Source organism: Oratosquilla oratoria, chromosome 25, assembly GCF_046742065.1.
Source record: "Oratosquilla oratoria isolate Oo_2021 chromosome 25, ASM4674206v1, whole genome shotgun sequence".
Lineage (NCBI taxonomy): Eukaryota > Metazoa > Arthropoda > Malacostraca > Stomatopoda > Squillidae > Oratosquilla > Oratosquilla oratoria.
The window spans coordinates 51,722,540-51,737,539 of NC_134801.1; the positions used below are offsets into that span (position 1 = coordinate 51,722,540).

General features: G+C 39.3%; 1 protein-coding gene across 2 annotated transcripts in view; it reads left to right on the forward strand.

Moving 5' to 3' along the window:
- LOC143038956 (uncharacterized) overlaps positions 1–15,000 on the forward strand; it is a 335,442-nt gene that overhangs the window by 52,393 nt on the left and 268,049 nt on the right. For both annotated transcript variants that reach the window (XM_076208769.1, XM_076208767.1), the window contains exon 2: positions 3,770–4,671. In XM_076208769.1, the coding sequence (XP_076064884.1) occupies positions 4,481–4,671 (191 nt within the window). In that variant the 5' untranslated portion in view covers positions 3,770–4,480. The remainder of the gene's footprint in view (positions 1–3,769; positions 4,672–15,000) is intronic.

Sequence of the window (15,000 nt, forward strand, 5' to 3'; positions counted from 1 at the left end):
TAAGCTAATTAAATCTAGTCTATGATACGCTATGTTATGCTGTGCTATGCTATGTTATGCTATGCTATACTCCCCAATACATATCCTATCCAATCCTATCCTGTCTCAACCTATCCTTAGCTAATTTAATCTAATCTATGATACGCTACGCTACGCTATGTTATGCTGTGCTATGCTATGTTATGCTATGCTATACTCTCCAATACAGATCCCATCCAATCGTATCCTATCCAATCCTATTCTATCGCATCCTATCCTAAACTAATTTAGTCTAATCTATGATTCGCTACGCTATACTATACTATGCTATACTATGGTATACTATGTTATGCTATGGTATGCCATGCTATCCTATCTTAACCCAACCTAATCGAACTTAGCATAACCTGGTCTAACATGACCTAACCTTAGTATACTTTAACCAGAAGAAAAGTAACCTAAGCCTAAGCCTAACCTAGCTTGATTTAGTTTGACTTAAACTAACTGAGCGTAAGATTACTCGACCTAACCAGACGTGACGTGACGTGACGTAACGTAACTGACTCTATCCTAATATGACCTGACCTAACCTGACCTAATCTGACCTGACCTGACAAATTTCTTCAGCCAAAATTTCTGAAGAGGGTGCGAGAATTTTCTCTTGTTTTTTTGTCAAATTGATTTTGTTGATATATTTCAAGTTCGTAATCGAAGTTGCTCGCATGTATACACGCGTCTTTTCGTCGAATATGCTCACACGTACACACGTCTTCACGTCGAATTTGCTCACATATGTACACGCGTATTTGTGTCTTTATGATATCCTTCAACTACATAAGTGATTTTTTTTATTCATACCTTTCGTATGTTCCTTTTTCAAATCACACAAAAAACAATAATAAATAAATAAAAAAATAATACAAAAAATCTACATACAAAATTTCAGGGAAATCACGTGTACTTTCAATTTCTTAATATTCAAGTATATTTCACATATAAAAATAGTCTTCGTATTTCTTAAACAATATTGATATTATTTTTATCAGACAGAAAACTCTGCATTGCAAGAAATGATTTTGTTGTTCTTTGATCTTTTGTTCGACTGGAACACACTGAAAGGGGCTAACCAGCAATAGACCTTTGAGTTCGTAATAATAATGGATATGAAACTAATAAAACATGAGAAGGACATAAACGAGGAGGGATGGAAAGAAAACGTAAAAAGAAAACGGATTCTTTCAGGGGACGGCGATACAACCACAAGAGGAGGAGTCGGAAGAGGCAGAGAGGAAGAGGAAGGGGGAAGAAATAGAAGAAATAGCGATGATAATGGTGGCGATAATGATGATGATGGTGATGGTGGTAATGATGGTAATGATGGTGCTGGTGGTGCTGGTGGTGATGGTGGTGGTGATGATGATGATGATGATGATGATGATGATGATGATGATGATGATGGTGGTTATGATGATGATGATGGTGATGATGATGGTGTGATGGTGGTGGCAATGATGATGATGATGATGATGATGATGATGATGATGATGGTGGTGGTGACGATGATGATGTAAGGCGGTAAAGAGCCTACGCCAGGGGGCGCTGCGTAGCTTGAACTCTTGGGAAAGGTAACAATCACTGCTGGTAACCAGAGAGAATTTCAGGATTCGAACCCACACCTAAGAGGTTGTGAGACTAAAGCGTTTGTTAATAATGTTAATAACGCTAATTCTAATAATGCTAATAATGGTAATTATTTTAATAATGTTAATTATTCTAATAATGCTAATTATTCCAACAATGCTAATAACTCTAATAATACTAAGAGTGTTAGTAATACTAACAATATTGAAATTTATACTGATAATGACGATGTCATTAACGAAAAAGTAAAGCTAAAAGAAGAAGAAGAAGAAGAAGAAGAAGAAGAAGAAGAAGAAGGATGGTGATAAAGAGGAAGAGGATAGTGATAAAGAGGAAGAGAATGGTGATTAAGTGGAAGAGGATGGTGATAAAGAGGAAGAGGATGATGATAAAGCGGAAGATGGTGATAAAGAGGAAGAGGAAGATGGTGATAACGAGGAAGAGCAGAATGGTGATCAAGTGGAAGAGCAGGATGGTGATAAAGTGAAAGAGGATGATGGTGATAAAGAGGAAGAGGATGGTGACAAAGAGGAAGAGGATGGTGATAAAGAGGAAGAGGATGGTGATAAAGAGGAAGAGGATGGTGATAAAGTGGAAGAGGAGGACGGTGATAAAATGGAAGAGCAGGATGGTGATAAAGTGGAAGAGGATGGTGATAAAGAGGAAAAGGATGGTGATAAAGAGGAAGAAGATGGTGATAATGTGGAAGAGGATGATGGTGATTAAGAGGAAGAGGATGGTGATAAAGAAGAAGAGGATGGTGATAAGGAGGAAGAGGATGGTGATAAAGTGGAAGAGCAGGATGGTGATAAAGTGGAAGAGGAGGACGGTGATAAAATGGAAGAGCAGGATGGTGATAAAGTGGAAGAGCAGGATGGTGATAAAGTGGAAGAGCAGGATGCTGATAAAGTGGAAGAGGAAGATGGTGATAAAGTGGAAGAGGAGGATGGTGAGAATGTTGATGGCAGTTTAACAGACTCTTAAACGTTTTGACAAATGTTTCACGGAAACACCACAAAGAGAAACTTATTTCTCACTTTCCCTCTTCCAGTGATGAAGCTGTTCTCATCAATTAAATCTCAGGCTTGTGGTTCAGCTGTTGCTTTCAAGTCTTCATTACTATAATGACGAACTAGGTTTTCAGAAGCATTTAACATTACCACACACACACACACACACACACACACACACACACACACACACACACACACACACACACACACACACATTATATATGTATGTATGTGTATACATATTATATATATATATATATATATATATATATATATATACACAAAGAGAGAGAGAGAGAGAGAGAGAGAGAGAGAGAGAGAGAGAACGAGATAGATAGACAGACAGACAGACAGACTGACAGAGAGAGATTTATGTAAATACACATATCAATCCAATGCTGAATAAAGACCTTTCCCAAATACTTCAATAATGTGCACGACTACAAAATATACATGACTGTCCATCTATGTCTCATGACTACAATTACATTTTTAATTTTTCAGCGCAATGTCTTCATCACCAGACCTTGTTCTGACTAAAACCAGACGAATTTATTCAGAGGAAACAGTTACGCAAGAGGCTGGAATCTTGCTCAAACCTTGGTTGATCCAAAGTCTTATTTCTCATGAAACTAAGGAGTATTCACCAATCAAACTCTGGATAAAATCATATCACTGATCATGTTGCCATAATAAAAGACCCGAATCCTCATCCCATCATGCCTTGAAAGACGAATCTTTATACGAACATGAAATCATCGATAAGCTCAACATGTAATACATGTTATAATTTGTTTCCATTACAATCAATTCATATTCAATCTTATTACTTTCCCCGTCTTCTATTTGGTCTTGCTCAATCTCTATTTGACGATATGACCTAACACAGCAATGTAATATATGTTGTTATTCTGCATCTATATTAGTTTCTATGCAATTCTATCTCTAGTTAATTACGTTCTTAGTTACTAATTAACATGTTGTATCACTGGGAATCTACGTAATAAGCTTTGTCGGGTTACAAATCTATTATTCATATATGCGGCATTTTTGTATTTCTTTTTATTAATATCTATTTTTAATTAAGTCTGAGGTTTTCTCCATATAATTAAGCATTTTGTGTTTCTGGTTTTCAGGAAATGGAGTATAAAGTGCTTTCAACTGTTTCAGAGAGCTTTCAGTCTGAAAGGGTCAGAGTATTTAGAAAATAAATTACAGTAAAGTATGTGCACGTTCAGTTCTCTTCAATAACATTCCTTTCTAACGTAAAAATTCGTGATAAATAGAATTTTAACACAGTTTCATCATTACCATGAAGAAAGGATTTTAAGTTGAACTGGTTCTTTTAGAAATGTAATTCAGATAAACTAGAACAAAGAGGTTGGTTACTGTACGTCAAATGAACTTTTTTGAAATTGTATGAACAAAGAATAAATGAGATTAAAGATGAAGCTGCAGGCTATTGAGATCAGAGTAAAAATCAAAAGATTTTGAAAACGAAATATTGGTTCAAATCCTTCTAATCAGATGAAGAAAGAGAAAAGCTCATAAAGTGTTTAGAAAAAATAGTAATTTAAACAACAAAGTCGACATTATCTTAAGATTCAAAATTAACATATTTAATCAACGTAATTTATTTAATTATTCCTGAGCTCTCACTGAATATATACCCACATAGCCGAGAAATAAGACAGTTGATCTAAATCTCGCGAAACTTCATAAGGGAATATTTAGAAAAAAGAAAAATATTACTTTTCGAAATGTCGACAATCGGTTTAAGAAATAGAGAAAAAATATAAGAAAGAGAGAAAGAAATAGAAAAGGAAATATTTCTGTCTCGGTGGTGGATGAGTACAAGGTTGTGCCTGCCGGAGAACGTCAAAGACCACAGAAGAAGAACTTCGAGGGATTCGGTGGACAACAGGAAGAGGCAAAGGACTTCGAGATTGCGACAGGACGAAGCGTTGGAGTGTCCCATCACACACAACAATGAAACCCCACACGGCTCCCCTATGACATCGAAAATGGGATTCAAGAGGTAAGTCACCTTAACCCCATTCCGTTTTCTTTAAGCCCCAGTCACACCAAGCTCACGACCGGTCTCCGACCACCTTCGACCAAAAATCAAGCGATCGGTCGGCGACACAAAACCTATGCAAGGAAATGACATAGAAAAAGTTAATGTGGTTGATAAGATGAAAATTTATGCACTTGGGATTATTCAGTGTGTGTTGTAATATATCTATTTTATCGATCTATCTATTTATCTAACTTATTATCGACTACCAGCGACTTCCAAAGACTACCTGCAACTGGTCGGCGACCACCTGCAGGTCGCCGGTGGTCGGAAACAGGTCGTAAGCTTGGTGTGACTGGGACCTTGCACAGTTTTGTTTCTTGAAACTCGCTTACACGGGGCTAGTTAAGTAGCCGGTAGTGTTAACTGCAAGTTAAATTAGCTAACAGCAAATAAGTGTTGACATCAGGATAGTTTGAAGAGAAGTTGACTAACTTTCGGTTGGCATTGGGTAAGTAAAGGGGTAGGGATCTTTTCATGCAGAATTTTTAGGTTACGTTTGGTTAGGATAGGTTAGGTCAGGTTAGGTTAGGTCAGGTCAGGTCAGGTCAGGTTAGGTCAGGTTAGGTCAGGTTAGGTCAGGTTAGATCAGGTTAAGTTAGGTTTCAGATCTATATTAATTTCTTACCTCTCTTAAGTTGTTGAAATCAACTGCATGCCGTAAAATGGAAAAAAATCCAGTAGTTTACAAATCGTTAGGAGTGTGACTTACTAAATCAACCCCGTGTCGAAGAGGCATAACAACTTAGACAATAATGTCATTTCGTTTTCTGAAGTCCTTTTAACTACAAAAAATGACTAAATTTTGTGACTATATTCTATCTCCAACCAGATGATTTTTATTTGACAAGAAACACGTTAACATTGTTATTTAAGTTTTTGTTAGACGAATTTGTCCATTTAGTTACAGGACACTGATTGGCTGTTTACAGGATAAAAGCTTAGAATGACTAAGACTTCAGTTGCGGTTGCCACCACTCATGTTATGGTATAATGTAATCTTCGTGTCGGTTGACTGCTTCTCGCATCTCTTACCTGTCTAATCTCTCTCTCTCTCTCTCTCTCTCTCTCTCTCTCTCTCTCTCTCTCTCTCTCTATATATATATATATATATATATATATATATATATATATATATACACTTACATTACAAAGGATCACAAAGGCTGATCATGCCGACAGGAGACCTTTTGGTTCATAACTAGGTCGGATGTGAATTTTTTTAATGATATAAACAATAATAAATAAAATAAATACATAGGCATATTCAACTAATAAACAAACAGGTAAATAGTAAATAATAATAAATTGACAGATAACTAATAATAGATAAAAATCAAGCAAATAATAATAAACAGACACATAATAAAATATACATACATATATATATATATATATATATATATATATATATATATATATATATATATAGCTATGTACATACATATATATTCACATGTGCACATTCATTTCTATTTCTGAAGGAATCCAGACGGTTTTGCTTTGGGAGCACCAACTCGTCCCATTTACATATATCGCCCCAAGTCCCACTCGAGCATTTATCACTCCGAACGGCTGAGGGTCTTCCAGCTCCTACCTTCTCCTATTGCTAGAGCTCCTCCTCTCCCTCCTCCTCCTCTTCCTCTTCCTCCTCCTCCTCCTCCTCCTCCTCCTCCTCGATCTCCGGGAGGTTATTTTCTTCTGTTCCACTGCTGGAGGTGGTCCTTGGCCTTCAGAGTCTTGATTGACAAGACCCGGAGGTCCTCGAGATGAGTCTCGACCACCTCATGGACCCGGAAGGCTCTTGTTCTTCTTCTTCTTCTTCTGTTCCTCTTCTCGGACACCAACCAACCAGGAGCTTTCCTTCTGCCTCCTCGGACTCTCTCAGTAGCGAAAGGATTACCCAGTCTGTCTGTTTGTCTGTGTCTGTCTGTCTCTCTATTTGTCTGTCTGTCTCTGTCTCTGTATTTATGTCTGTCTGTCTCTGTCTCTGTGTCTATGTCTGTCTGTCTCTGTCTCTGTGTCTGTCTGTCTGTCTGTCTCTGTCTGTGTCTCTCTCTCAGTCTGTCTGTTTGTCTGTGTCTGTCTGTGTCTCTATTTGCCTGTCTGTCTCTGTCTCTGTGTCTATGTCTGTCTGTCTCTATCTCTGTGTCTATGTCTGTCTGTCTGTCTGTCTCTGTGTCTGTCTGTCTGTCTGTCTATCTGTCTCCTACTCGTTCTCCATCCTCCTCTTCTCTCTCTCTCCGCCCCCCTCTCCCTTTCCTTCTCCCTCTCCCTCTCCTTCCCGCTCTCCCTCCCCATTCCCCTCTCCTTCTTCCTCTCCTCCTCGTTCTCCATCCTCCTCTCTCTCTCAGTTCTCCTCTCCCTCCCTATTCCCTTCCTCCACTACCTCTCAGTTCCCGTCTCCCTATCCCTCTCCATCCTCTCTACCTCCCTCTCCTTCTTCCTCTTCCTCTCTCTCTCCCTATCCATTTTCCTCTCCCTCCCCCTCCACCTCCTCCTCCCCCTCTCCGTTCTCCTCTTTCTTCCTCTTCCTTTCCTTCTCCACCCCCTCATCCTCTCCCTCTCCCTCTCCTCCCCTTTCCTTCTCTCCCTCTCACTCTCTCACTCTCATTCTGCCTCTTCCTCTCCATTCCCGTTTCTCTTTCCCTCTTCGTTCCTCTTTCCTTTTTCCCTCTCCTCTTTTACCTCCTCTCCCTCTGCCTCCCTTTCCTCATCTCCCTCTCCTCCTTCCTCTTCCTCTCCTCCTCCCTTTCCTTCTCCTCTCTTCCTCCCTTTCCTCCTTTCCCTCTCCCTCCCTTCCCTCCTCTCCCTCTCCCTCCCTTTCCTCCTCTCCCTCGCCCACTCCCTCTCCATCTCTCTTTCTCCAAGTCATCCTCTTCGATGTCAATTTTCTCTCTATCAATCTCCTTGATTGTTTCTTTGTATGTCCATCTTTCTGTTTGTTTCCTTCTACTATTGATTTTCTCTTTCTCTTCCTTTTCTTTTTTCTTCCTCTCATTCTCATTCTCTCCCTCTCTCTCTTTCTCTCCCCCACTCCCTCTCTCTCTCTCCCACTCTCTCTTTATTTCTTTATTTCTTCCTCTCTCAGTCTTTCCTTTGTTTTTCTCTTGGAGGCCACAGCAATCTCTTGCATTCTTAAGATCTTTCTGACCGGCCAGAAATCCAAAATCATAAATGTCATATCAATATTTCATTTCCAACCATGGTTTCAGGCAAGATATCTTTAAGTTAAAAATTAAAAAGATATGTATGTATATATATATATATATATATATATATATATATATATATATATATATATATATATATATATATATATATATATATATATATATGTATATACATACACACACAAAACACTGAATGGGTCCCAGAGAACAGATTTACTTTATCAACCACAATTCACTTTAATTCTAAGCCAAGCCATCAACACCGAGAGACTCGAGGAGGCATACATGCAAAAACTGAATACATACATATATATATATATATATATATATATATATATATATATATATATCACACAGAGAACCTACAGTCGGAGTGAAAGTAAAACGAAAGTCAATTATTATCCGAATAAAACCCTCTGGCGGACTCTTAACCAAACATGTCAAGGATCTTATTAGGGCGAATTTGTTACTTTATCCCAAGGGGAATTGGAACCAACGAACCTACGATGGCAAGGACACAAAATCATTGCTTCGAACGTCTTCAGGAGAGGACGTTCATTCACTTTCGTGGCTTTAGAACGGTGAATAGATGGAGCCACGATCGTGGCTTGCATGTAGCCTGTGAAAGAGACCTCGAGCCTGATGTGTTTGGTATATGGAGGTTAATCCCCTTTTTACAAAGGATTACAAAGGAGGAGCATGCCGACAGGAGACCTTTTGGTCCATAACCAGGTCGGATGTGAAAAAATTATAACAATGATAAATAAACAAATAGATAAAAATAATAACAACATAATAATGAATGAAATAAATACATATGTTAAAGTTAAATAATGCATAGTTAAATAGTAAACAATAATAAACGAGAAGATAGATAATAATAAATATTAAATAAATAATAATAATAAACAGACAAATAACAACAAATAAACAAATAATATGAAATGAATGGCAGTCATTACAGCATCTTGTTTAGGTGTTTATCTAAATGAATCTAAACAAATGTCCTTTTTTCACAAACTAAGTATTTTTCTCATTACAAATATTAAATAAATAATAATAAACAGACAAATAACAACAAATAAATAAACAATTAATATAAAATAAATGGCACTCATTACAGCATCTTGCTTATGTGTTTATCTAAATGAATCTATTTTCTCATTTACCTTAGTTCCTGTGCTCATTTGTCGTCATCTTACCTGAAAAAAATAAAAATGAAAAAATTAATGAATATATAAATGAATTAATAAACATATAAATAAAGAATATATAACTAAATGTATGAATAGATATATGAATAAATAAATAAATGAATAAGTAGATAAATCAACCAATAATCAATGCATCAATTCAACAAGATAAATTCAAATAGAATAAAATAAAATATAATAGCTTTCATCCAGTCATGATTAATGGATGCCTTTTTGTTTCCCTGCTACCGATAAATATATAGATAAATAAATAAATGAATAAATAAATCAATGAACCAACAACCAATCTATCAGCCAGTCAATAAGATAAATTCATATCAAATAAAGTAAGAAGTTTTTACTCAGTTATAATCAATTTTTTTTTATAATCAATGTTTTTTTTCCCTGACTGCCGACATCCATTTTCGTTTTGTCCTCCTGATAACAAATTTATTATAATTTATCATAATTTATCGTTGATAGAATCATTCTTCCAAGAGACTTGAAGACTCTCACAAGACACATACAGAAACCCTCACTCTCACATTGCCCTATAAAAACCAACCATCAGATTTCCATTCCCCCCATTCTGTTCTTTCTCTACCACTCATCCGGGACTCTAAAGGTGGCGGCACACTAAGCAGTTCTCGCTAGCATGCTACTTGCTTTTGCTACTTCGTTTGAGTAGCAATGACTTCGGTAAAGATTTTTTTTAATTTTCCAAATGTCAATTCACTCTGGCGTCATATATTGAGAAGCTGAATGACGAACTAAGAGAAGTTAAACCTAGAATACGAATGTTAGATTCATTGTTGAGATGCGGAAGTCTAAAATATTGTAACCGAAATCGTCCCTTCCCAAACGAAGTAGCAAAAACGAGTAGCATGCTAGGCTAAGAGTAGAGTCTGACCACCTCATACTCAATGTTTCATCTTGTCCGCAATCCGTAATTAAATTTCCAGGTTCCACTTCGTCCCGCGTCCGTCTAGAGCTCTCCTCCTCCTTCTCCTCCTCTTCCCCCTCCTCCTCCTCCTCACCCACACCCTTCCAGCCAAGCCGGAAAAGGCTGGCCGTTTTTCTTCGCTAAATCCGCGGTCTTCTTCTTTCTCAGCAAGTCCTCAGCGGAGCATATTTCGGTTTTTCACTTTTTCTACAAGATTGTTTTTTTTTCCTTTTTTCTTTTAACTTTTTGTTTAACCTTTCGGGTTCCTAAAGAGTCTTCCGTCAACCATATATACATATATATATATATATATATATATATATATATATATATATATATATATATATATATATATATATATATATATATATATATATATATATATACATATATATATATATATATATATATATATATACTACCTGTGCTTCCTGAAATCCCCTCCTTTTTTCGAGTTTTTTCAAACTTAAAAAGAGCAAAAATTCAAAAAGTATCCGACTTGGCAAACATCAACCGATTTCATTCAGCTAAAAGTCACCCGCCAGCCTGAACCTTTTCTTTATCAATCATGACCTTAGATCCGAACTAGATGGCCCAATCTTTGGCTGAATAAAATCACCTGGCGTCACAGTCTTCAGGATGTTAATCCCCACAAAGACTTTTCTTACGCGAGAATGAATTCTTTTAAACCAAAGCTTGAAATAATTCTTACGACAAGTGACGGCCATAATCCTAGTTTATGGAAATACAAGACCAAGGTGTCCTTGTGTCCGTAACTCTCTCTCTCCCTCCCTCTCTCTCAATTTCTCTCCCTCCCTCCCTCTTTCTTTCTCTCTCAATTTCTCTCTCTCTCTCTCTCCTTCTCTCCCTCCCTCTCTCTCTCTCTCTGTCTCTCTCTCTCAATTTCTCTCTCTCTCTCTCTCCCTCCCTCTCTCTCAATTTCTCTCCCTCCCTCCCTCTTTCTCTCTTTCTCTCTCTCTCTCTCTCTCTCTCTCTCTCCCCCTCCCTCTTTCTCTCTCTCACGTGTATATGTGCGTATTGCTGTGTTTGTGTGTGTGTGTCCGTGTACGTGTGTGTATGTGTCCATGTGTGTGTGTGCCCATGTGCGTGCGTGTGTGTGTGTGTGTGTGTGTGTGTGTGTGTGTGTGTGTGTGTGTGTGTGTGTGTGTGTGTGTGTGTGTGTGCGTATATCTTTATCGCATTGCATTCCTGCATTCCCCTAATTTCAATAAATAGGGAAGAAACAGATCTCGTTATGGTCCAGTCTCTCTTTCTCCTTTTGAATTTGTTTTTGGCTTTCGAAGGCAGATCTATCCCAATAGTTGACGCACTGATGAAGAAAACTGTGGTTCCTGATATCCACCTACTAAAAAAAAAAAAAAAAAATTAAATCTTTTCCCACGATCCCGTGGTACATTCCCGTCCATGACCAAAAGATCTTCTTTCAGTTTTATCCAACGAAAATCACCATTATTTCAGTTTCACTCTTCTTTCTTTCAGAAATGGCAGGACCAATAATTGCGGTCTGTTCTCGTATGTCTTGTCTACTAGCTGGGGATCAATGTTAATCCTACACTTTGCACGCTATCGATCTTATCTATAATCCTCATTATGTGCGGATACCATTATTATTGCATAATCTACATCCGAGATGTAGTGTAGTACTAACGTGTGTGAATGTGTGTGTGTGAATGTGTGTGTGTGTTTGTGTGTGTGTGTGTGTATGTGTGTGTGTATGTGTGTGTATGTGTGTGTGTGTGTGTGTGTGTGTGTGTGTGTGTGTGTGTGTATGTGTGTGTGTGTGTGTGAGTGTGTGTGTACCAAAAGGTCTCCTGTCGGCATGACCCTCCTTAGTAATCCTTTACGTGTACGTTCGTCCTTACGAGCGTGTACGTATATGTGTGTTTGCGTGTATATGTACAGTACGTGCACGTGAAGTACAAATCCAACATGCATTCGTGCGTGTGCGTGTGTGTGTGTGTGTGTGTGTGTGTGTGTGTGTGTGTGTGTGTGTGTGTATGTGTGTAAGTGTGTGTGTGTGTGTGAATAAAGTACAAAGGATTATAAAGGCGGAGCATGCCGACAGGAGACCTTTTGGTCGATATCAAGGTCGGATCCGAAAAAAATATAATGATAAATAGATAAATAGATAAATAAACAAAAACTATAATAAAGTAAATAATAATAAATAAAATATCGACTTCCCCTCCAACGTTTTCTACGGAGCCATAAGAATTGTCTTCTTCCTCAGTAGAACGCTCCCCCGTGTTGGATTTGCTGCCTCCACAGTCAAGCCACTTCTTCTGGAGCTTATAAATCTACTTTTAATGGCTACTAAGTCACTGAGTGTGGAGGCAAAACCATTAAAACTCAAATTCTTCTAGATTTAGGGGCCTATTCTGAACATCTTCTGTAGCTGGTAAGATCCTTTTTCTTATATTCCCTTCCGCTTACTGTACTATGTATCTCCGTGGGATCTCTTTGGTATAAAAAGAGTAAAGGATAAAGTACAGTTGGTGAAACGCAAACCTAGACCAGGATTTGTTCCAATTACGCGTAGATATTTTTCTATGTTTAATATTCAATACATTTCTATATAAAGGACTTCCTTTACTATGAATATTATTTTCTTGAGACACAAAATTGTATCCATTTAATAACAACAAGAGATGTATTTGCATCTATCAATAACGGTCCAAGTGTCCGTAACAACACAGCCAACCCCACCCCCCGTTTTCTTTCTGAAGTGATCTTTTCTTAGCCTAAGTACAAACTGAGACGCAGACGACACAGGCGACACAGGCAACGCAGGCGACGCAGACGACACCGGCGACGCAGGCGACACAGGCAACGCAGACGACGCAGGTGACACAGACGACGCAAGTGACACAGACGACGCAGGCGACACAGGCGACACAGGCAACGCAAACGACACAGGAGACGCAGGCGATGCAGGAGACACAGACAACGCAGGCGACACAGGCTACACGGGCGACGCAGGCAACGCAGACGACACAGGTAATGCGGGCGACACAGGCGACGCAGGCATTGCATGTGACACAGACGACGCAGGCAACGCATGTGACACAGACGACGCAGGCGACACAGGCAATGCAGGCGACACAGGCGACGCAGGCGACACAGACGACGCAGGCGACACAGACGACGCAGGCAACGCTGTCTACACAGGCGACACAGGCGATGCAGGACACGCAGTAACGAAGCACAGAGCAAAGGCAGACTTCCTGTTATTAATCTGAATTACAGTTTGAACTTCTCTCTCCCTTGAAGTCCTTCTGTATGTACTATCTCAGTATTTCAAGTGAGAGAGAAGTTCAAACTGTACTTCGATTCAGCAACAGGAAGTCTGTGCTGCGCCGCCTATGTCACCTGCGTCTCAATTTGCAGTTAAGCTCATTCAATTGTTTTTATTTATTGTTTTTATTACGGGAAATGCAAAAAAGCGAACCAGACAAACAAACCACCAACAGCATGCCATAAGCATCTTCCCTTTTCACCTCTCGAGCCACGCAAGGAGATAAATCAACTGAGGAACACAAGACGTCTCGTAATTGTATCTATGCAAGACGTTAGCGGGCACCCCACATCTCCGAAGACCGAGCTGCGTAATGGAAAGCAGCATATAAATCTTGAAGCTGCCAGGGCAGTCGGGGGAAAAGTTACAGCTGAGGAGAAGAATGGCTCGCCAACATTGGTAAGAAATTGCAACAAGATGTCGAGAAGGTTGCAACATGGGGAGACGGGGTAAAGATTCCTAAGAGGGGGATGAAGAAGGTGAGGGATTAAGTCTACACTGAATGTACATACATTTACACATTGTAAACACTCCTACAAACACGCCCATAGAAGGACACACACACACACACACACACACACACACACACACACACACACATACACACACACACACGCGCACGCATAGTTGGTAGAGCGCTGAACTGGGAAGCAGAAATGCTCCCATCACCCAGTTCGAATCCTGCCCAGGGCCGAAATTATTTCGGTATCGCTGTGCCTCGGGTCGTTACTCTGACTCTCGTGGGCGGGGAGTTGGGGGTGTGTGTGTGCAAGGTCATAGCATTACCCATAGATCGGACCTACGAGCTCTGAGCTCTCTTCCAGGAGGGAAATAGCTGTCGATCACGAGTCCAACACACACACATACACACACAATTCGCATGGCGTAGTGGTAATTTCCCGGCCCCCACTACGGCGGTTCGGGGTCGAATCCCGCCCAAGGATGAAATAATTTCAGTATCGTTGCGCTGCGGGTCGTTACTCCAACCCTCGTGGGCGGGGATTTATGTGTGTGTGTGCGTGTAAGGTCGCAGCAATATCCATAGATCGGTCATACTCGTTTATGAGCTCTGAGCTCTCTTACGGGAGGGAAATAGCTGTTGATCCCGAGTCCAACACGTGATCCAAGGCCATTGTGAATCATACAGGCACGCAAACACACATACACATACACACACCTAAACACACTCACATACACACACACTCACATACACACACACGCACGCACACACACACATGCACACGCACGCACACACACACACATACACACACACACACACACACACAAATAATTTCTCCGCAAATTATGCGTCATGCAAGAGGAATGAATTTGGAAGAAAATTACAGATTCAAGAATTTGACAATATGACGAAATCAAACAGAAGAGGAAATGAATTTACGGTATTGCAATTCGCTGTGATAGGTAAATGGATCGAGCATGAAGGACATTTCAGCCACAAATGGATTTTTTATTTTCTAATCAGGAATTCCGAAGCTCTCAAATCATAAACACAGAAGATGGAGAAAGAAATTGAGAATATACGAGGGGAAAGAGATATAATAGATAATATTTGGGGAAATATAAGATTCACGAATGATTATCAGATTAACTGTATACAAAAGTGATTACGAAGAGACGTTTTTGAATGGAAATGATATCGAGTAA